Source organism: Phlebotomus argentipes, unplaced genomic scaffold (assembly GCF_947086385.1).
Source record: "Phlebotomus argentipes unplaced genomic scaffold, Phlebotomus argentipes genome assembly contig_6, whole genome shotgun sequence".
In the NCBI taxonomy this organism is placed as follows: domain Eukaryota; kingdom Metazoa; phylum Arthropoda; class Insecta; order Diptera; family Psychodidae; genus Phlebotomus; species Phlebotomus argentipes.
Genome location: NW_026776145.1, coordinates 1,919,526 through 1,943,455, shown reverse-complemented (window position 1 = coordinate 1,943,455; position 23,930 = coordinate 1,919,526). Strand labels below are relative to the sequence as shown.

Below are 23,930 nucleotides of genomic sequence, written 5' to 3'. Positions count from 1 at the left end.
TCTCATAAATCGCGATGATCAAGTTAATAATTATAGAGTGCATTTCAGTTTATTTCACAAGATAGTCAAATGCGTTTTACTATCCTCTCACTGGCGCCCTAGAAATCCTCCAAATAAATATGGATTTTAAATTGACTTTGATGCACCTCAGCAACTCACCAGAGCATCCATAAATGCATTAATAATTGATAAAAATTGCTGGGTTAAATATTCTTTAACGACGTTCAATAATTTGCTAAAGTCATAAAGCACTTAGAGCCCGGTGGATTGAAATAATATCTTTACTTAGCGCAAGCCACCAATAAACGAGACGACGTTAGGCTATTGGAACACACGCGATCCGCCCATAATCGTGTTGTCTCATTCCGAAAATGGTCACATTAGGTCGTCGGTGTGCGCGGAGAAATGACAAATAAAGGAGTAGAAAATGCTGTGTGTAGGGAAATGTGGGTGATTTGAGGAGCTTTCAGCGATTCACCAATGGAATTTGGGGCGATCTTCAGAGACTGAAGATCGTGGGAAGAGTAGAATAGCGCGAGCAATTAGAGGAAATTGTTGGATTAATTTTAAATGCGATTTATACCTCAAGTGATCTCACGATTTGTTTGTATTCTTGGAAAGTGGATTCATACATTTGGCAATGAGACGATTTATCACGGGATTGAGACATCAAAATACTGTAAATGAAGAAAAATGATCTGATTTCACGCAATTCATACTCTATTTTCCTATCATTTTCCTGATAAATCCTCTGAAAAACACAATTGTGCGAGACAGTTCGGGACTTGAGGCGGCTAAAGAGAGGAATTGGTTGGAGTGAGACGACTATTTACTGCCAAGAGCCCCACTATTATTCAAAAGCTTCCCATACAATTGCTATAATGTGTATGGTTAAAATTCCACCTCTCTCGAGTCTCTGTCCATGCCTTCTTCTTACGCTTGTCTCTCCGTACTATTGGGCATGAGACGATCAAGTGCTTCGCGCCAGTCGGCCAAGAGCAGCAGTAGCGGTGAGAAGTGCTTCACGAGTGAAAGATCACCAATAGTATTACGTGATCTTCTTGAGTTCAACATGCGCAGCTATTCGAACTTCTTCCGTTTTTAGCGGCACAATTTATTGATAAACAGACAATATTAAGTTAATCAGTGGTATTTTCCATCAGTGTCCAATGAAAGTGATCGTGTGGGATTCATTCAGAGATTCAGGAGTGTTTGCATGAATTGTTTTTGTGTACAGATACAGTCTCAGAGAAGCAGATAAGTTTGGCAAAGAACAAGATCAGTGCGCCGAAGTAAAACTAGTGCTCGTGCTAAAAATATTTTAATTTTCGCAAAGAAAAAAAAACTCAGTGCATTTATGATTACTATTGGATTAATCATAAGGTTAGGATAAGTCTTATTATTTGAATACTGCGAAATTTCCACAAAAATATTGACAAGGATGTAAAATCTCTCTTGAATATCGCACCGTAAAATTGCGCAACAAAAAATTCGAAATGGTGTTTGCAAATTATCAACTTTAAGCAATTTATACGAATGTTCTTTTTTACACGAGATAGAAAAAGAAGTGGAATTTTTATATTACTCCGCATTAGCATCTATTATTGCACAAAGTATGAAAATTGCTCAATTAGGTGCTTTCCCTCCTCGAGAATATAATCACGTTGTAAGTCTGCAGTGGAATTTGAGAGCTTTCTGTGGCTTTTGTGTGATTTTCCCTAAGTCAATTGTCTCAATTGATAAATTAATGTTACATTCCCTAGTTTGTGTATATTATTCCTTTTAACTCTGTTTGTATGAAAGTAATCGAAACACTAAATTGCAGAATTCCACATTTGAATTCAATTCAGTATTTTGTGATGGGGGAAAAGCTCATAATTTAGCATCTTCAATGGTTTTCTTGAATGTTGAATTGTTGAAACGAAAAATGGGGGTGCGCAATTAGGTTGTTGGCAACAATTAACAATAGTTTCACTGATTGTTTTCACATTGAATATAAGCTGAGGATGTTGGGTAAAAAGTGAAAATAAGGAACAATATGACTGAGAATATTCTGCAAGAGCTTTTATTTAGTTCGTCTTTTTTGCCATATCATAATACTCTCTTTTGTTCTGGACAATCGGTAATATTTCATAAAACACTGTACCTCCCGCGTAGAACTGTACCAAGAATGTTCTTCTGTTTCCACCAGCAATTTCACCGGGAGATTGTGGTGCATTATGTGCAATATTGTAAATATATGTGCATAAATAATGTCTCTCTATCCTCGCAATTTGTGGGATATGGCGATGCAGGAGGGACTCTTTGACAAATTCTATGCCAGTGAATTTTCCCAGACTTTTAGGATCTTTCAACCTTGAATTGTATTCCCATTAAATGCTCTGGATGGGAAGCAGAATATCCTTTTTTGCGGACTATTTCTTGCTGTTGAGATCTTGGTGAAAAATAAACGAGGAATCGTCTGTTTTACAACAGCATTGTTTGTTGGAAAATATTGTGTATATTGAGAATAGCAAAGCAAATATCAAGGCAAATATGAAGAAGACAAAAATTATCATAAAGATATTGTATAGAATATGTATTTTTTTTGCAGCAAAACATGAGCAAAAAGATAGTATTTTAGGCTCATTCTCAATGTAAAGTGAGGGCAATTTTGCGATCGCTAAAAAGAGGGAAGGATATGAAAAAGGATCAAGTGGAAAGAGGCCACAATATACGGTACTGTTCAGCGTCTGAATGCATTTCTTATTTCATTTTCCATTGCATAAATAATTCACCAACAAAGAATCGAACACGAAGTGAAACAATCAATTGAAATTGGAATAGTTGTTGGGGGGAAACACGATAAACACAGAAACTGGGAAGCAGGTCGAATTATTGTCGAGAGACCCCCCGTCGCTTGAGCATACCAGTGGTATATGCGAGGAACTTGAGCCTCCCGCACATTTAACAATCAATGACAATTCCCAAAGTGTATTGTTCCCCACAAAAAGGCTTCTTCACTCTCTAGTCATCTTACGTGAACATCCACCGCGTCCAGAGTCAGAAGACATTCACCACAGACTATAAAAATTCCCGAATCGAATGCCTTTCCTCTGCAGTGTGGCCTCCCTCACTGCTAGTCGGTATAAAAATTTTACAGGCGAAATCAACAAGTTCTCTTCTCTCCTCCTTTTCAGACTCCTTCCACGCTCTGGATTACCATATAGGGGAAAATTAACTCAACTCCGAATATGATCAATATTTATCCAAGTTATTCACGTGAGAGCGACTTGTGTTGAACTTTCAATCAAAATCTTCCTTCAGCAACCATATCTGTAACACCGATTGTGAGCCATCAAGATGTTTACCAGGTAAGAGATATTACTCAGCATAGAGCACCCAAAGTGAGACACCACATTTCAGCAGAATGTAGTTAATTTTCCCGCGAAACTGCTCGAAATATGTGTGCTGAAAAGATCAGAATTTACCGTCATCTAGGCGGTAATTAGTCACTGCAATAAATTTTCAGCCACTCATTTCTTCAGGGGAGATACGTTCACTTCGAGAGAACATAAAATCACTATAAAAGCTGATTTAATTTTGTTAATCTTTCCTAAAGACACTGTTTACAAGCTGATCTTTATATCTATGCAACCACGTCTGAATGATTGATTTTACTGCTCATGGATCAATTTATGTCTTTTTCCCCATGACGGATTTTAAATAATGCATTTTTATCTGATCATTTGCTAAATTTATGTGTGAAAACTTATACTGAACATCAGACTATTTGGAAAATAGCATTATCCTTAGTATCATTATATATTTCTAGGCGAATTATAAAAAATGAGACAAAATTATATAAATAAAGCGAAGAAAGTCGAAGAATCCCAACAATTCTAACGGATTCCAAGGTCAAATGGGAAAGTGATTTAGAATATTTGAATTCTTGAGCCACTTTGGCGAATTAACATTTCACATATAACACAGAAAAACGGTGAAATTCTGATCCTCTCAATCTAAGATCCATTTATTTTCTCTTGCTTCATATTTTGACGAAATGCATCATTAAAGTTGATAAGTCTAAAAGGTAAATATATTGAGAAGTGGACAGAGAATGGAGAAGAATTGGACAACTTCTTGACAAAATACACGTGAAGCTTTCCGCATTGTAAGTCAAATGAAACAAAGACATATCAGTGGACGTTGACGGGATACAATCCATTAATGATGAGTTTAAATTGTATGCAAATGAATGATATGGTTGGGCACTTTAAGAGTTGCCCATTCTTGATTTATATGGTGTCTCGCGCCAGAGTCATTCACAGTTGATAATGCAAAAATTATGGTATTTTAAAAGCATATTCCCTCCCAGTCTTGGAGACGTGAGAAGGGAGGCAAAAAATCTCGAAATATATATATATGTAAGGCAAATACTATGGGGGTATATATAGTGTAATGTGGAAGAAAGCAAGAAAATTGTGTGAGTTCATAAATAACCTTGCTTCATATAGCCTATCTTTCTGCTGGATCAATTTCTCAATTATTTCACTACATCTTTTTAATTAGCAGTTCCTAGTTTCTCATGCAGTGATACTCTTTTTTCCCGTATTGAGAAGAGAACGTTTAGGGATTTATGTGAAAATAAAAGTGTTTTCCTCTTTGCTTTTACCCCCGATGTCCAATATTGCACCAAATTAATAGCACACTGCTATCAGATGATCATATACTGTGGCTCTTGCCTCATTTACTTGTCTTTTTGCCTCAATCTCTCGCCTTATTTTCTGCGAAATTATTGAACAAGATGAATCTCGGAGGCAAAATCTTATGCACTTTAGAGGCACTGTGACCGTGCTTCTTCTTTTTCCCAACATAGTGTCTTGACCAATGTGTGGTCGTTGGCACAAGATGGGATTTTATATAAGTCTATCCTTCTCATATTTGTCCTGATATTTTTAATTATAACATTTAGTTTGGCTTAGGAACATGTCCTTGTTCAGTCGATTGTCATCTTAGGAAAACATCAAACTCAGGTTTCTCTCGCGAGGACATCCTCAAAAAGACAAGCAAAAGCGACAAGACTTGCAGTCTAAGTCTTCACTAGAATATCCACGGAGGGCTTCAGTGTGTCTTGAAGAGGAGAAGATGAAGAGATATTTCCATTCCTCCATGTACAAGGCACACACATGTGCCAATAAATGCCTTTTCACATAAGGTGGAGCTAAATGTAAACTCTTGTTTACCACACATTCATCGTATCCTTCTCGTCGAAGGTAATTAATTAATTAGAGAAGAATATTAATGAGACCGTAAATATGTCTTTCAATGTAAAGCCACAGTGTGAGAAGGCTCCTCAGGCCGAGTCCCCGAGTCTCAGATCGATCGAGCTTTCGTTTTATTGTACAAAAGTAGCTAACACAATGTGTGATACAACGTGTCGATTATTTTAATTAATTTTCATACTGTACGCAATATTGTACGATAAAGGCTCTATTGCACAATTCCCGGTAAAAGTGAGAGTCAATCTCGTGGAATAATTAGGATTTCTGTCGAATCGTATGGATGCAATCTTGAGATTGTCGGATGAAATGTCAAATTTGTCTCCTTTCATATATAAATATTTATAAATAATTCTTTTGTGATTAATTCTAATTTTATCGTGAACTCTAAAATTAGTTCTTTTTTTGTTAATTATCTCATTGACCGTTAAGTCAGAGACAAAGCAATAAAAGCAGTGTAAATGGGACAAATTCCTTTGAGTTGAACTGAGGACGATGTTGAGGAAATGTTTTTCTTTTAAATAGTTTTTACGACTACATTTGTATTCACACGTGAGTGTTAATTATTCCGGGAGCAGAAAAATGACTGCGGAGTCGTCTAATTTTCAGTGTCAACAAATTGAAAATTGTGTTAAAAAGATTTTTAGAAACTGCATTCTTCAGCATGTGGAGCTGAATTACGAAGATTCCTCATTGTTTCACATCCACATTGTATACTTTTCATTTGTCTTCTCAGTGGCTTCTTATATTTCTCAAAAGCACACATCCGATCCGCAGGTCAGCATGAGTGAAGTTAGTGAAAAGACACATATTGATTAAAATGTATGTAGCTCGAGAATGATGGATAAGTTTAATAGAGTGAAACTATGAACACCATCTCTGGCAAGAAGGGGGCATTGTGTATGCCGCTGAGATTGATATGTCTTATAAATTGTTACCTATTAATATACAAGCTAATTGATTTTCGACGTATGACACATGACGTCACAGAGCAGAGAATTGACGCGCTCATTTGGCCATTTATCACCCAGTTGTACAGGGGGATTGGAATACTTCGATACTCGCATTGTATGTTGTATAAATATCCCGATCGCTATGTGAGCCGTCATAATTCGTGGTAATTCAAAGAGTTGAGAGATGTCTTCATTCTCTATTGCTCACCAATCATTTTGCCGTTTTCTTGTATTTCACACACCGTGAAGCTGCGGAGAGGTATGAGAATCTCTGGTTGCGGGGCGCGCAGCTGAGTTGTACGCGCCACCATGTGATGTCCGATTGAGTGCGTACCGTGTGCCATGAGGGAGACGGTCAGCTAAGGTCTCCAGAATGACCACATTTGTGAAATTTTCAAGACTTTACGAATTCTGAAGCCAATCCATTGAGATGTTGTTTTGTTAATCCTTGCCAAAAGTACATTTCCTTCCAAGTTACTATTTGGGAATATTTTCAGATTTATTCTGAACTATAACTAAGCTCTTCTATCTCAATAAGTTAACTTAGAACTTACGATGCGACCGTACTGAATAATACTTTTTTTTAATTGCACTTTTTTTAACTATAATTTTGGGCTACCACAATACAAAATGGAAATAATTTTCAATGAATCTGAAATAATTGAAATGTTTCGTGATATTTTGCTCCTCGGCAACCCTTTTCGGTATTCTAAAGACTAGTCAGCTGGTCCTAAGACGGAGAAAGAGTGAGAGCTGCCCGGACAAAGTGTTTGAAGCACGGGGCAGCCGCTATAGTCGGTGAATTCTTTTTCGGTAAATGCGGCGATATGAACGAATTTGACAATAACAAATAACTATTGGCCATATAGATTGACAGTAAAGATATTAAAGATGGAGATGATTGATAAAAAAAATTGTGTTGCTCGAGTAGAAAAAGATCTGAACATTACCGACTTGGAAACTTATACAATGTATGTCGACTCAAAAGCAAATCATCGAATTGTTTTGTTTGTTGTTCTTGAAATTCACAGAATAAAAAGCATCAGAGGCCACGTGGGAATCTTCGCCTCTGCTCTATAGAGTCAAATATGATCACTCATTTCTATCTATCTTATTTTTCATACATGGAATTCTTCTAATTGTTTGCATATCGATCATAACAGCTCTCAGATCTCATGATTTTCACTCAACAATATAATAATTTTCGTCTTCATCAGTGAATTCTTGCAATATTACGGGCCAGCATTAAAATTTTCAGTGGAATTTGAAGATCTTCACCAAAAGTGCATCCACTGTAATCACATGGGCATCTCTAGGGCTTATCACGGTTCATAGTTTTACCTTTAGAGTAAATCAAACAGAAAATATTGGATAAAGATTTTTTATTCATCCTCTATGCGTGATGTTGGTTTTAGCCCAGCAAATAGTTGTTTTTTTTCTACAAGAAGTAAACAATCAGCGCGTGCTTCAAACAATGAAGAATAGCTATCGTACGCTGCCGCGTGCTACCAATAGTAGAGTCATTCATGAATACTAATAGCATTTTGCCGAATGAACAAAGTCGTTATGACAAGAACGCCGATGAAAAAGGCGTTTGAATATGAGATGAGTCCTCCTGACCAGATGGTGAATTGTAATTGAAAACGACTTCATTAGCATCAATGCCAATCGCAGTATTTAGAAAAATATTGGTGTGACTTTTGGAGATCTAGTTTAGCAGGTATAAAACTACTGCAGTGGATTTCGTTCTCACGCACAAGGAGGAACTGAACTAGGAAAGCTCTCTCTCTCTCGCTAATCCGCCCACCATTCGAGAAGAAATGCTCTCGAGGGTCTCTAATAGGCGCTTCTGGAATGCAAATAGACATTGTTGCGCGATGCACTTACGCTAAATTCTGGGAACTTCTATCATGTGCATGTCCTTTCGCGATTGAGCAGACTTTGTAGCAGGCGAAAGATCATGGGTGAAATTATAGGCTGGCATTGGGAACGGTGGTACAGAGTACCATGGGAATGAGGTCTAATCTATTTACTCACAGTTTGATAACTTGGCCGAAAGCGAGGAAAAAAGTAGACAAATCGCTGTATTACTTTTCCATTTATTGAAAATTGAACATCTCCGTAGACAATTAGTTGCATCAGTTGCCGGTGGTGCCTAAAGTAATGGCAACTACACTGGCGTCGGAGGCACACATATGCGAAAGTGCATGATGGTATGGGAGACTCGAAGAGCATTATCGAAGATATGGAAATTGCTGCTATATACCGATTGCATCAAATTACACACTGACTCTGGCTGATGATCTTTTGTTACCAGTGGGCTTGTCGAACGGCGGGTAACACGGGTAGCGGACTTAGCCCACGATGAGTATGAGATGGTATGTTTCGTCAATCCTTAGTCATCAACGCAACCATTATGTTGTTCTGGCCGTTCCCTCGGCCTCATATCATGTGATGCAGCCGTATTTAATCAGGATTAGAGGCTCGATCGCTCGACGGCTCTCTTTCACTCTCTCGAAATACCATTGAGCAAATTTAACCGCCACACACAGTATCCATACTCGGCCGTGTAGACACTCAGCCCATCACCTCAAGAATTGAGGAGGGAGAAAGAGATTCCTCTTGTGGGCAATTGCGGCAAACGGTTTTAGGGCATTTTCGACAATTTTGTGGGTAGATGAACTGAGTATATTCTTTTTTCCCACCTTCATCAATATTTGCGCTCGTCCACACACACATACAGGCCGCGCTAAACGCCGATCACCAGCATTCTTGACCAAGATTTCAGGCATGAGCTGTGTGTGTGAAAATTTGCGTTAATGCACATGCAATTTTCGTTATAGGTATGCAAATAATTGACCGTTGCAGGAGGGCTATGAATATATAATTACGCATTGCATTGCCCCTCATGAGAGGGAAGATGGTACAGCACTTCAATCTCCTTGTGAGATTCCTCGACACTGCATATGATCGTACTACACGTTAAAATTGCTAAAGATGGATTAAATTCATCTCCCCTATGAATCAATGTAATGGCAATTTTGCCGACATCTCACATTGCATCGATGGCTGAGGCAAAAAGACAACTCCACCCGACAAAAACCATGTCGAAGACTGGGTTGGGGTGGAGATGCTGAGAAGCACATCGAATCCCAAGAATTGAAATTAAACGCAGCCACTAAATACTTCACAGACACCAAGAATAACAATTTTCTCATCCAGCTACCTGTGTATGAGGCTTTTAATTTATTTGCTCTGGGCTACTATTTGGCAATTCTGACTTATGTATTTCATACCACATAATTACATTGCCAATCAGTAGGTGTAATTCTAGCGTCCATCAAATGTATCATTGCTGGAAGTCGCTGTGCATGCATTTTTATGCTCCTGCACGGGAGAGAGGTCGTTCCTTTTACTCACATAAAATTACACTTTGATCCTCTCTTTTGTTCCCTCTTTCCGAAAGGAATCAGCCATGGCTTTTCCCTCTCCCAAATATGCAATTGAGGCAAATTTAGAAATTCAGATCACTTATCCAATCACCTGAATAAATGGCGTCGATAAGGTTAATCTTGAGCACTTGTAAACGGCACATATGAAAGAATGATATGGAATAATTACACAACGATAGGGTAATTTTCAATGCTTGTTAAACCTTGCTCTATTTTAATAACATATTCCTTGTATATGATAACTTAAACAAATTAGCCAGTGATTATGGGCAAGCCCCCCTTTCCTCAAATGCAATTGAAAAGATGGCATTTCATCTGGCTGTGTATTTTCACCTGAGGTTGCCAGAGCAATCTTGTGTGTGATGTACATATGTGTAGAATGTTTGATGGTTTTAGCTGTTGCACTGTTACTCTTCTGTCAGTATCGTGGGAACAGAGTGAATTTGGATTGTGCCTCACCGCCAAACGAGCGAAATGCGAGATGAAATGATGATGGGCGTTTGCAGAAAGTAGAATAAGAAAAATATATCTCAAATCGCATACATAAGTTGAGTGTATGAATATATTTCTATTGACGGAGATCCCGATTGATATCTTCTTACATACAAATAGACATAATTTCAATGGGGAGAAGAAAATGCTCTATTTTGTGAATTACGACTCTTGTACTCACATTCTGATGCACTGCTTTCTCACTAAGATAATGCCTTAACGCGAATCGATATCGCGAGGTCTGCAGAGGAAATATATGTGGTCGGAAAGCCAAGAGATAAATTGGTTAAAATTGAATAAGATGATGTGATGTCATGATAATGGAGGGGTATGATGAAATATGTCTAACTTCATCTTTAAAATATCTCAGCAATACTTGTTCATTTCGCAATTTACACGGTATTTGAGGTAATTCCTCCTGTTGTACAGACTCATTCGCACTCACATTTGCACAAATTAAATTTTGATGATCATCGTCAACGAGCGCAAAGTTGTGGGCAATTTTGCGAAACATTGACTGTTCAGTATGAAACACTTACTTTTCACTTCCTAGTTGACAATACTGCATAGTCATTCATTAACTTTAAATTGGCTTCATTTATCTTTAATTTCTTTCTCTTTCTTTTTTTTTCTCTATCAAACTCACTTGCAATTTTAATCAGAGGGGCAGACCCTACAAAATTGTAAAGAATTAAATAATAATAATAATAATAATAATAATAATAATAAAAAAAAGCATGTTCACATGGCATTGCAGTTAACACTTCTTGTAGCTGATGCAGCATTCTCGACAAGAACATATATCTCGAGAATTTATATATGAGCAATACATATAACATTAATGACGCAAGCAGACTTTTATTTTTGCTCATACTTAACCTTAATGTCCATGTTTTCACTTAATTGACGCCCTATTTAATCATTACCCTCAACTCTCAACACACTCCATCGGCTTGCATTAGCCTCAGACAGTCGGTGGAGCGCTCCAGACATCACACATATCCACACCGCGGGGGGAAAGCGTGGGCGAATTTGAGACCACCATCGCAATCATTTCACAACTAACATAGAGGATGTGTCTGCGCCTTGATGCCAACGATCAGGGCCCATTATCAAGGCGAATATTGCCCGCAATCACGGACCATCATCACTTGCACTGTGATCCGTCTCTCAAACTTGGCACTATTATATGATTTTATCCGTGAAATGGTCATATTTATTATTCATTTACCTTTCTGGAACGTGGAATTATTTCAATTCCTCGGGGGTGGAAGAAATCGCACTTCTAGGTTCAATTTTCTTCGGCGCGGTCTCTTCTGTTATGAACACGTGCTGTTGCGGAGGAATTTCCCTAATTGTGTCTCTTCATCAAACAATTACCATGATTCAAAGTGAATTATTACCCTACATTTTCTTCCTTTCTACATATGCAAAGAGCGGATTGGGACATGGATTCAATTTAGGTATTCAATATTCAATATGTGTGCACGGATGCAGCACAGTCTGCAAAATTCACACGGAAATATTCCTCAATTTAAATATTCTGTCACACAAAAATATCACTATGTGGAATCTCGCCAGAATTGACCTTCCATTTATACAATTTTCATCGGTTCTCATAATTTCCCTGCGCTGGAGAATGTGGCAAAGAGAAAATTTCTGAGAACAATTTATCGGAAGCACTATCAGTTGGTGCAGCCAAGGAGCTTCTGGAAGCAATTTCGCTGGGCAATATCTTGGCAAGTGTGAATAATACTAATCAGAGGGGGAATTTCACAGGTAGTCAATTCCTGAATGCGAAATCAATAATCAATGATGGCATAATGATGGCCAATGCAGCGAACACAGTCCATTGTGGGCACAAAGAAAATGTGTGGATTTGCAAATAAGTAAATGATTTATACAAAAACGCATCCGAGGTGTCAGTGGAGGAGTCATCAGCACGAGGTGTGGGTTCATGTGTAGCAACGCGATGGGATTCACTGCATTTGTGGTGTACGGCAATCACGATCGATAATGGTGCAGGTCATGATCAAGATGGCGTGTTTAACTTTGCATACATATACATTGGAACTATATTTTCGCTCAGCATTAATCTGCATTGTACAATCTCACGGGATATCCAATAATGTGTATATGGGTATTTAGTTTGAATTAACATGAATTAAGTGGAGTTGAGAGCAAGCTCACCCATGAAGAGAGATGCTCTGGCCTATCTCTCATCGCCCAAAAACAGAAAGTTGCAGCTCTTCTCGGAAATAGATAATCACAAGACTGACTGGGAGGTATGCGATTCTTGTTGTGCCTGAAAATTGGGTTAATTATTTTGACCATTAGCAGTGCCCCATGTGCAATAGATGGATCGAATTGGTGATCTAGTATTTCAGTAGCGAGACAAATACGATCGAAATCGAATTGTGTGTGTGTGTGGAAATGGGGATATTATTGCTTGTTCTTCTTGTGTCTCTCGAACTACTCCCAAGTATATGATCACATTTCGATACTCGCGAGCCTGCCTCCCTTGTCATGCATGGAGGAGCAATTGCTGGTGATCGATTGTATTTTCAATTTGCTGATATGGACATTTGAAGAGCTGAGGAGGAGTTTAAGCTTGGGAATTAGATAGTTTTTACGACATGAATTAGCTTCCGCGGTGTCTCCTTGGCTCTCCCAGTACAATATGGCCCTCCTATGATTAATCGACGCAATGAATATGTTTTAATTCTTTTCTATATCTACCATTCCTACTGACTGTATGAAACATTGTGGGAATTTCTAATTGTGATTAATAGTTCTTTATCTTACATCCCAGTGGAGTCCCATTAATCTTTTGTTTTTTTGTTGGTCATTTTCCAATTTTCAGATTTGACGCCAACAAATCAACGAAAGGTGCCTCCAAGCTCCGTAGGGATCTCATCAATGCAGAGATTGCCAACTTGCGGGATCTCCTCCCATTACCTCAGTCCACGAGACAAAGATTGTCGCAGCTGCAACTCATGGCGCTGGTCTGCGTTTATGTCCGAAAAGCCAATTATTTCCAACAAGGTGAGTTCTGGCGCGGGTGCGAAAGGGGTTTGAGGTGTGAGAGTACTTGCCAACAGATAACTGTGTATGGTATTTTTAGAACAATATCGTTAGAATATTTATACTTATCACATGGTAATATGTTTCCAATATAGACCAGCATTGTGCGCCTTTTACAGCCTCCATCAATGTAAACTATTAATTATACCTGGGTCAATTTGATGGTTAGATGGTTGCGGTTAAAATTCGCACATTTTGCGTCTTTTTACGGAAAGGAGGATTTTCACACATTTCAGCAGCCAACCATCAATTCTAAGCCTCTTGTCTTTCTCTTATTTCTTTGCGCTATATTTAGATTTCTGTATATTTTCCTCTTCAGGCTGAGCGCGCTAGAATTGAGACCTCAGGTTAAAGGCTGGCTGAAGAACAATAGTGCAGGTGCGGTAAATGCAAGGTTGAAGGGAGAGAAAAAAAAGTAATTCAAACAATTAAATTTTCCCCAAGTGCCTTTGTGAGCGGATCCTCTTCATAATGATAAATTTATTGAGCCACAATTCAAAAGATTACACCCTCTTTGGCACATTGTTCTCGCATCGCGACTCTCATCAATTCCAGCCTCACGCTTATCTGCTATCGCAAGTCAAAATATTGTTCATATATTGAGATGTTATGAATTCACTGGTTTTTTTTCGAACAGTATACACGTCAATATGTGTAACACACGAAGAGGATGTACAATGAGGAGGGCATTGGAGGCTTTGCAGAGTGCTCCATTGTAAGAAATGGGACATGTTTTCATATCTGAACACGATGCATCGTTATTAATTATCACAATGGCACAATATTAGTGACTTTTGGGTAATATTGAAGCGTGCTTTCGAGCAATATATTTGGATGTGCGAATATGGAGGGCAATTTTCATCGGGAATTATCTGCAAGATCGGCATCGGGGTCACTGACACGACACTATCACACCCACGTTTCATGTTTATCTTCCGTAAAATGTATCAGAGGTAAATTAATGAATCGTGCACGCGTTCTGAAGATGCTGCTGAATACAAATGAAACAAATGGGTGTCGGGTTTCACCAGCCATTCATTGTCGGAGTTTTCGAGTGCGAGGCACCCAATATTGGACAAATTGTATGGCGGGGAGCGGGGAAGTGAGATTGCAAGATCGCGCCTTGGCGTTTATTTGCACAATCGCCACTTACATCGCGATCTAATTATTTTATATAGTTCTAACCTATGGACCTAACGACGAAAAGCGTCTGTAAAACACACTAAGCGAGCGGCAATTAAAACTTGTTCTAGATCAGAAATGAACACACTGTGCGCTACATAAATTTCTTCGATTAGCGAGGAGACTCTAATTTGATTGGTAACTCATTTCAAGAACCGTACATGCGTTTTATTTATTTAACTCTTGGCCTGTGTGTGCTCAAGCATTGGGGGAAAAAAGGCGTAAAAGAGACCCTACACATCTTATGTAGATTAGATTGAAAACAGTGTCCTACCTGAGTTGTACATATAATATGTATAACACGATGAAAGTTTAGAGGTGGTGTGGATTTGTGGCGAGATACAGATTGTGTGGTCCAATTTAGAGAATGTGTGCGCTATGTATTAGGTTTTTCGGCTTTGGACAAACATTCTGTTAACGCTTCGTATATGAACCGGAATCTGTTTCACAGTTCAAATTGATTTTGGTGTAGCATTGAATCGACACTGGGGGAAGAGAACGGCGTACGGGCAATTATATGCTTCGCATTGATATTTCATGTTTATTTTTCCATTTCATTTTACTCAATGAAAAATCATACATAGCAAGAGTCCCCAAATATATAATGAAGGAGCAACATCATGTTTCCCTTTACTCCACTATTTGTCATTCTTTTTCATTCGAATCAATATTGATATAACTCTAAAATACACTGAAATCTTTTCAATCTCCCCATGCAATTGTAAGATGTAAAAGCTACTGGTGTTGACTTGAAAGTGCATAATGGAAAGGGTATACAGAAGCAGTGGTATATCGACAAAACATCGCTCTAATGAAAAGTGTATGAAAATGGATCATATTTTCAGAGCAGAGAAATTTTCACTTTGGTGAACAGATGATAAGTCATCGTATTCACAATAATATACTATAGAACAAGTAAATGATTTTTATGAAGTAATGCAAATTCATGCAAATTATTATGTTGATAACTTTCAGTGTGAATTAATTTACCGCTGCGTCGAATAAAAATCCGCAATTGTCGAGTTTAGAGCAAGAAAAGTCTCATTAGAGGCAAATTGAATGAAAAGGAGTGGAATTATCAATTAGAATTGGGAACTTATGTGTGAAACTATAAATTACACACTTCTTGTCTAACCACTCAAGGGCTGAAAGGTAATGATCATTTGTTTGAGAGTGTGGCACAAGAAATGTGGAAATTAGTCATAGTTGCTGCAGTTTATGGCCATTCATTACAAAGGCTGTGCCGATCTCGTGCGCTGGAATATTCGTACGCCACGTGATGATGATTTCAAGACACAACAGAGCACATGGTAATGCTGCGAGTTTTTCATGATCACAGAGGTGAATCAGTTGCGAAATGGCCAGCTCAGAAATGTAAGAAAATATGGACAAATTCGCGATACACATGAGAGTAACATAATTCGTCTTCATCACTCTTGCAATAATTTTCACCGCTCTGCTACATTAGAATGGAAATGGGAGTTTCTTTGCGTCTCAGGGAGGGGAGGAGGGGGGTGGCTGTGTGTGAGGAAAATTGATTTGCAAATGCATATTTCAAGTTTTTTCCCGGCTCGTAGATTCTCGCAAGCGCAAATTGCGATGAGTGTTTTGGGGACTTTGATGCCAAGTTAAAGAGGAAACGACCTTGTCTTGTATGAATCAGTGATGCTCAACGCAAGTCGAGAGATCACTATAAATCCGTTGATGGAGAGGTGTGTTCTGCACTAGAGAGGGAAAATGTACACGCGAATAATTGCAAAATGTTATCTGACATACCACAATTATTGGTAATTACTACACACATACAAATCAATTTTACTTGTCAATAATTACAAGGATAGCCTTCCAATTTGATTGGATTTCGAATGTGATCTGATGGAGCCAATCTTGTTTCGTATTTACTCGGGGGAATTCAAAGCTTAGGCACAAGAATGTGGAAAATGATGATTGAATCTTGATTTATGTTAAGCACTAGAACAACAATGATTTCCCACTTGAGTGTCTGCGCCTCTCCAATATTTTCGATGATATGTTCCATTCGCACCTTCGATGATTTCGTAATAGCAGAAAGAAGTCTTTCTAGAGGCGAGAAAAAAAGAGGAGCGAGAGACGAGAGAGAAGCTATAATAATGTGAAGAAACCATCTATTAATACAAAAGAATACAATTATATATTTTAGTACATAAATAAAGATGAATTTATAGGCTAGGATTGATGTTATCAGTAGAGAAAAGAAAAATCTTACAAGTAAAGCATAACAAGAAATAATGTCTGCCACTAGCGAAGGTATTAATTTTGAAGTGAACACAAGAAATATAACAAGTCATTTTCAATTAATCTAGCACACCCACTTTTATTCTCTCCTCCAGGATTGAAGGTACATCATGTGGAGTCAATTTGATGATTGAATGTGTGAATTCAATACATTACACAAATTGCACCTCTTTAGTGAAAAGTTCTTGAGATCAGAAAGTGGTTTAGACTTTGGTGAATCCAAAAATTAACTGGATTTAATAACTCATATTCAGCTTCGACATAAAACTGGTATTGACCTTCAAAATAAGGACTTCAAGTTTGTCGAGTTCACTTGTTTGAATAATCTAGTTATTGCGAACAATTGAATACGAGTTCTTTTGCACCCCATGGCTTCGTAGTTATTAATTTTTTTATGCACAGAAAACCATTCAAATTACACTAATTTTGAAAATATCCCTTTATCACTTGACAAGAAACTTCAAAATGTGGGTTAGGATATGACTGTGATAACGAATCCAAGCATCTCAGTGTCGGATAGAGTCGAACAAATTGCTATATTTAGAGGTTCAGGGACGATTTATTTAAATACACTCAAACATACACTTTGGCAGTGTGTACTCGGCGTCCGCAGACAGATAGTATTTCATATTTATTGCGCGCAACATGTGCGCGGCTCTATCAACTATTCATGTAGTTTTATTGAGAAACTAAGTTTTTTAGGTGATGTTGTATCGAAAATTTCGCTCAAGATAATATTCAAATCGCATGAGACACATAAAATGCCCCATGGTGTGCAGATTATCGGCGAGCGAGCGAACAATGGTGTAGATCGTAAATTGAAATGGGGGTATACATATACCAATCAATGAGACAGTCTTTTAATTTCTTCATTAGACTTATGCAACTTAAAATGTATCACCGTGGCATCTCTCGGCGAGAGCAACTGGACCCACAAGATGAATGATGGCTACATGATAAATGGGATTTTGTTACTAAACACCCACTAAACTGTTTGCGCATTAAGCGTGAGAAACAATTATATAATGAATGAACGGCGCGTTTTACGACAAGCCCTCAGCTCCGTGAATTTGTATGGCAACGCGGCTGAATGGCCGACAAATGGAGAAATTAAATGTACAGATAGAGGATGTACTACTAAAAGCACACACATCATCCGCGATAGCGTCCCCATTTGGCTTTTCGAGATCAATAGAGGAATATTTTTGTGGAGTGGAAGAAAATATGGGCCCCGCCCTGTTTCATTTGATCATCGAGATTAACTACCATCTCTCGTTATTGGGAACGGGTGTTGCCTGTTGGGAATAAGGAAGTTGTCAATATAATTAAATTTTATTGTGTGAACGTCTGAGGAATCCAGAGAGGAAGCCGTATTTGGCCAAGTCCATGCTCAATGTTATCTTTTGGCAATGGCAGACAATATTGCATAAATGTTATGATATAAAATCTTCAGTGTTAGAGAGTTGTGGTGAATGTGACAAAATTACCTTGAAAAACTCTATAAAAGCAAGAATATCTATTCAATCACTTAGTTTTCCATTTACTTTTGTAATTAAACAATTTAGAAAGACAATTTTATCTATTGAATTACGGGTATTTTAAGCACATGGACGAAATTGGAAGAACAAACAATCAAAATACACTTGATCATTAGGCATGTATTGTTAATTAAATCAAATGTCACCTATCGATAGACAAAAGTGATGTGCCGATAGAGACAAAGACAACAAGACAGAGTAGAAGGTGAAGTCTCTCTTGTGACATTCATCAATTGTTTATTTCAACAACTCTTCTCGGCGGAGAGTTTTTCTGTGTGAAAATTTTGATAATGAGCTTGCATTACATTTAAATGTCCATCCAAGCTGGTTGTCCAGGAATCGAATAGAGACGCATTTATTTAACGTTAGGCGCCACGTACATTCGATTTTCAAACATTTACCTTTGTATGTTGCTTTTTGGTACTTATTGGAGGAGGAAAAAAATATCACACGGCGCTGTTTGTGCTGAACAATGAATATGGAACTGGCCCACAAGAGGAACGATGTGAGACAGTTAATCACATGAGACATTTATTCAACAGGAAGTCAATGTTCACGGAATCATTGCTCTTCCAAATGATTTGGTTAAACAGCTGAAAGATGACAAAATGGTACACAAAGATGTGTGAATCATAATATTACTCTCTGATCTGACTGAATTCTCCACATAGTTTTCTCTGGAGGAAGAAGTTTTATTTATTGTAAATGCCGGTAGACGTCTTATGTCTCATATTAGCGCTTGGTAGATTTTCTCCTTTGGTCGGAATTTCGTTCACTCGTGATAGAATTCAACATTATTAAATATTCTGAGCATTCTGAGAGATAGTCATATCCAATATTTACATAATGTTATGTCATAATTTTCCCTTTCTTTTGCAGTATTCAAAAGACACGACATTTCACATCATCAAGCTCCGACGCCAAATATAGGATTTTCAAAGGTAAGACAAAATCCCATATGTTTATGTAATACTGAGAATTGATCAAGGAATATGAGGACCCTATAAAATTCCCACTGTTGGAATTTACTGGGCGAGTTTTCCTTATTGCATAAACTTTCAATAATTTCCTTTGTCGATATTATGTCGAAGCCCACCCGCAATACCATAATTTGTTAATGCCGCAGAATTAAGATTATATGAAAACTTATAATGAGCATAACTGTATATTTGCATAATGACATATCGAGAGGAGAGGTTGTGTGTCTTCAAATTGCTCTATCCGACTAATAAACTTAAAATCAATTTGTTCAATACAGACGAAGAAAGGAACAATCACCCAGTGAATTGACTGCGGTTGTAGTGCATTTGGAGTTTTATTTTGTATACCAATTTTGCCCATAATAATTTCGCCCGTTTGGCATTAAAGGCAGATAGACTGAGATGTAGTATATTGATTTTTCTCATTTTCTAACCACAAATTCATGCGATTTTCGTCTGAAATTAATCATTCTATCTATATGGTTCGGAAAAGTAGGTTATAGTGCAAAAAGCAGCGAATATGCACTGCTGCATATTCGGTTTCGCGGATGTGCGGGAGGGCGTCTACGCAGAACGAATTGGCGTGATGTGGGATTCGGCTAAGCTACTCCATGTGCTCAGCGACGATTGCCTCCCTCATGAGGCACCTCAGTGGAAGAAGTGTGTTGTATATAAGGTCAAGATTTGATCCAACAGAGTGGCGCGCGCAAAAGATAAAGCTGAGTTCTCACGAACTGGCGTATGCAAGCCACGTCTTCGCATATATCATCGTCGGTGATCTCGGTGTGATAATTTGTTTAATATTTCGAGTGTGCGTAATATATGTAGACAAAGTTATCAGGCATGCCCACTGCACTTCCCTGCGAGTTATGTGGTGCTGACTTATGCGTTCTGCGCCAGGCCATAGTCGCGGAGGAGAGTCGCACATTTATCGCAAACTAGAAGTACACTCTCAACTTCCACCCGTCGCATCTGCAGCGCTAAAGCCATCGGGAAGTGATTTGGAGAATTGCAGAGATAGAGTAGCTTCCAATTAATTTTGCTCACATAGTCACAAATAGTGCAGTACAAAATGCATTTGAGAGATGTCATATTTCACAGCACTGCAACATTTGTTCCCATCTCTCCATCTGCAGAGTACTTCTCAACAATACAACTTTTTATGTGTTTTCACGGGAAAAATACATAAATACATCACGGCACGATATGCTTTCAATTCAGAGACCATTTAGAGTATATAATTGATCGCGATCAACTTTCGATATTTGTTAACGTGGGTCTTAGTCATCGAGTCACTCTGCCTGGCTTCCATATTTCAATTTCGCAATGTGCAAAATCACCCACATATGATATATGTTTTTATTTTAAATTCACATTGATATATTGTAACACTTTTACGTATCCACCAATGCTACTCACAGTCATTTCTGCTCATTCGATATGACCAATAGGTTCCGAATGGCAACGATTGAACTCAATTAAATCTCGCGAATTGTGCTGGATTTCATATCGAATAGTGATGAATTGCAGAGAAATTATGAGAAGCCCTGACCCATGGGGTGATTAATTAGGAAATCCCTTCATTGGTGAGTGAAAGTGTTTCGCCTCAATTGCATTTTGAAGAGTATGACTTGTTTTTTTTTGGATTCAGCGACTCAGACTTATATTTAGAGCGAATGTTTATTATTATTATTGTCTGTCAGCATTTCCTTTTAGGAAATGACAAGGTTTTGCCATTAATAGAGCTGTAATATTATCATAAAAAGTTGCTTCAGAAGTTTCGTCGTTTCCCTCTGAACTTTAAAATCGACATTTCCTTCGAGTAAACCTTTAGGTCGAGTATATGTTTTTGGGCTTTACTTCCCGGTATGGGAAAATGAGGTGGAGCAATAATGGGTGACACAATGGCTGAGACCTCACCAATATTTTCTATGGAAGACAAATTTTGTCCTGAGGTGATGTACATTTTGTTGGAGCGAAGAAAGAATTTCACATGAGAGGAGGGTGAAATTAATAATATTGTACCATGTAGCGATGTGAAGCGACAAAAAGCGTGTATATGTGTATCAGAGCCGCCATAAAAACACTTCTTACTCAAATTATATTGCATAGATGTAACGCTTTACATAGTACGAAGTGTTCCAATGATGTTAGATGCTCTGACTAAAAGAGTTCACCGGCACTTTTCCATTGAGCAAAATATAGGCGTTCGAGTTTTGTGAGGCTAATATTACAAGCAATAAATAATGGTTGACTTCAAACAAGAAACATTATGATTTATCATTTCAAAATCTAATGTCTGCGCTTTATGTGCTAAAAAATGAATATCTATATAGAGGCAAAAATATAAAGTACTGAACCTCGATCCTTTTATGGACGTTCTTGTAGGTTTTTAAAGGCCACTCTGTTCATTTAAGTACCCGTATTTATACAGCAATCACTACAGTGAGATTTTTTCTGCGGCTTTTCACCTCTTCAATTTGCGGACAATGAGTTTTTTGGTGCTCTTTCTGAATCATATGGCTCTATTGCGGTGGGCACACTGTCCGGTGAAAAGGATAGATTCAAGGCAGCTCAGGGTATAATTAATATTAAGAATCAATAAAGATTTTTATTCTGTCCGGCGAACGAACAACTCTATTACAATGATTGAAAACAGATCGAACTATATTCGTGACTGAGAGTGAATATAGCGAAGGAAGAGTATGTATATAAGAAACACCAAATAGTCTCGCGTTGTCTGGCTTTTGCCAGTGGAGTTTGACCCAGTTTCCACGCTTTTAAAGAGAGGAGATCTCATTCGATGTTGTCTTGGAGCCATCGAAGGCGAATTAGCTCCACTCTGTCGTTGGGTTGCTTCTATTCCTATTGTTATACCCAATACAGTTCATATACATCATGCAATTTTCTTCATTTTGTGCCTTCCTTTTTCTCGCTTGGCAAATGCATCCAACAGACACTTCCTTGCCTATCGGATGAACTCACTCTCTGGGCCAAAGAATGAGAGCCACAAAGTAAATTATTTATCACATGGGAGAACCGGGCTAAAGTAGAGACTCAATAGGGACTTATCCACCTCCAAAGGTGCACAGCGTTAGTTCGATAAACACTACACGCATAGTTAATTGGACAATTTAACAATCAAAGTATACTGGGGGAAGAATTAAGAGTCTGCGTAGCGAAGCACAATGCAGAAGATTTTCCCTTTTCAATTGCGTTGAGCTTTAATTCTATCTCACTGCAAATTCGTCTGGAGCTACACAAGAGTGTCTATCAGGATGGTACAATGATAGTTTTAATGTAATTTCACTCAATGCAATTAGAGGTTTAGAGACAATAAGGGCCAATTATGCATAGGAAAAGAATCTGAAGAGCCATGCAAAAACCCAACCATTCCACCAAGTGAATGATCACTGCACGCAATGTGGATTCTTCCAAAGCTGAGATTTTGTGTGTGAAAATCAGGTTCGTCGCTTGATTTTGTTGATGTCTTTCGTCTTTCGCTGTATGGGCGAAAGAGAAGCTCCTATCACTCACAGTTAATGCAAAACATTTTTGGACATGATACATTTTAAGAATATATGTTAGACAATTTTACTAGCCAAAAATTAATGAATGTTAATCACTTGAGAAACTGCGAATTTGATGAAAAGTAATTTTTCAAATGTTTATTAATACCCTACTAACAAGACTTTAATTAGTAACCTAGTTAGTAACGCAATAAGAGAAATTTTAAAAATTCAATATTCACCTTCGTAAAACGCAATTTCGTAACCATTTAATTTCTTGCCATTTAGTACATATTTAATTTGACAGTTTTCATTTTACCATTAACTGTTTATTTAACTTTTTCGAAAAGCAATAAATGAAATGCGAAAGTAAGTACGTCATTTTTTATTGGACCTTATTTGTCCGTCATTGGCTTAGTGAAAGAAAAGATAGAGCAAAATACGTTTTTAGACGCGTCATTGGAATTTCAAAGCTCAGTGGTTTAATAGAGGATTTATCAGTAAGCTGCATTTTTTTCTTCATTCGATCGGATTACCTTTTTGCACCGCTTAATATTAATAGTTTATGAGCATGATGCATTTCGAATGTTTCTCGATAATGTGTTTGAGGAGCGAGTCTCATGGCACTAAATGTTGCATGATATGCGGCACTTAACCTAAAACATCCCAGAATTTCATACAGAAAGCGATAAGACTAGTAGTTTTTTCCTCCAGTTCTGAACTCTTATTATACTCCTCATACGAACTGAATAGCATCTTTCACACCGTTTTCCATGTGCTGAAGAATCTTTTTTAGTCATCTTTTCGATGCAACTTGACGAGAATTATTTCACGTTGGTCGGAGTAAAAAAGCAAATAAGATGGTTTGGCGGAGGAAGGCTGCCTCGTGGTATGGAGGAGGCAAATAAAACAAATTAATAATACAGAATAATTGCACACAATTAAGGCTTCGGTAATCAGTCACTGTGAAGGCATGTAAATCATCCGATCGAACTTGGAGTGTTCCCACACAATTTTGCGATAATTACCGGGATTCGATAGTGATAAGAAATCACTTTTATTGATGCGATGGGACGGGAGTAATTTATGGAATGGAGAAGATTGCATGCTAGATCATCTTCCAGTGAAATCGAAGTGATAACTTTTCCACTGGGCATCCTGATGCCCGAGTCCACGATGCTTTTCCCCGGTGTGGAGTAACGTGA

The 23,930-nt window shown here is 38.0% G+C and overlaps 1 protein-coding gene across 2 annotated transcripts in view; it reads left to right on the top strand.

Moving 5' to 3' along the window:
- Positions 1–996: 996 nt before the first annotated feature.
- Positions 997–23,930, top strand: part of LOC132256297 (PAS domain-containing protein cky-1) — a 44,360-nt gene continuing 21,426 nt past the window's right edge. Inside the window, exons 1-4 of one of the 2 annotated variants that reach the window (XM_059752645.1) lie at positions 997–1,383; positions 3,180–3,353; positions 13,022–13,203; positions 19,116–19,177. In XM_059752645.1, coding sequence (XP_059608628.1) covers positions 3,343–3,353; positions 13,022–13,203; positions 19,116–19,177 — 255 coding nt within the window. In that variant the 5' untranslated portion in view covers positions 997–1,383; positions 3,180–3,342. The remainder of the gene's footprint in view (positions 1,384–3,179; positions 3,354–13,021; positions 13,204–19,115; positions 19,178–23,930) is intronic. The other variant, XM_059752636.1, reaches the window with a different exon arrangement.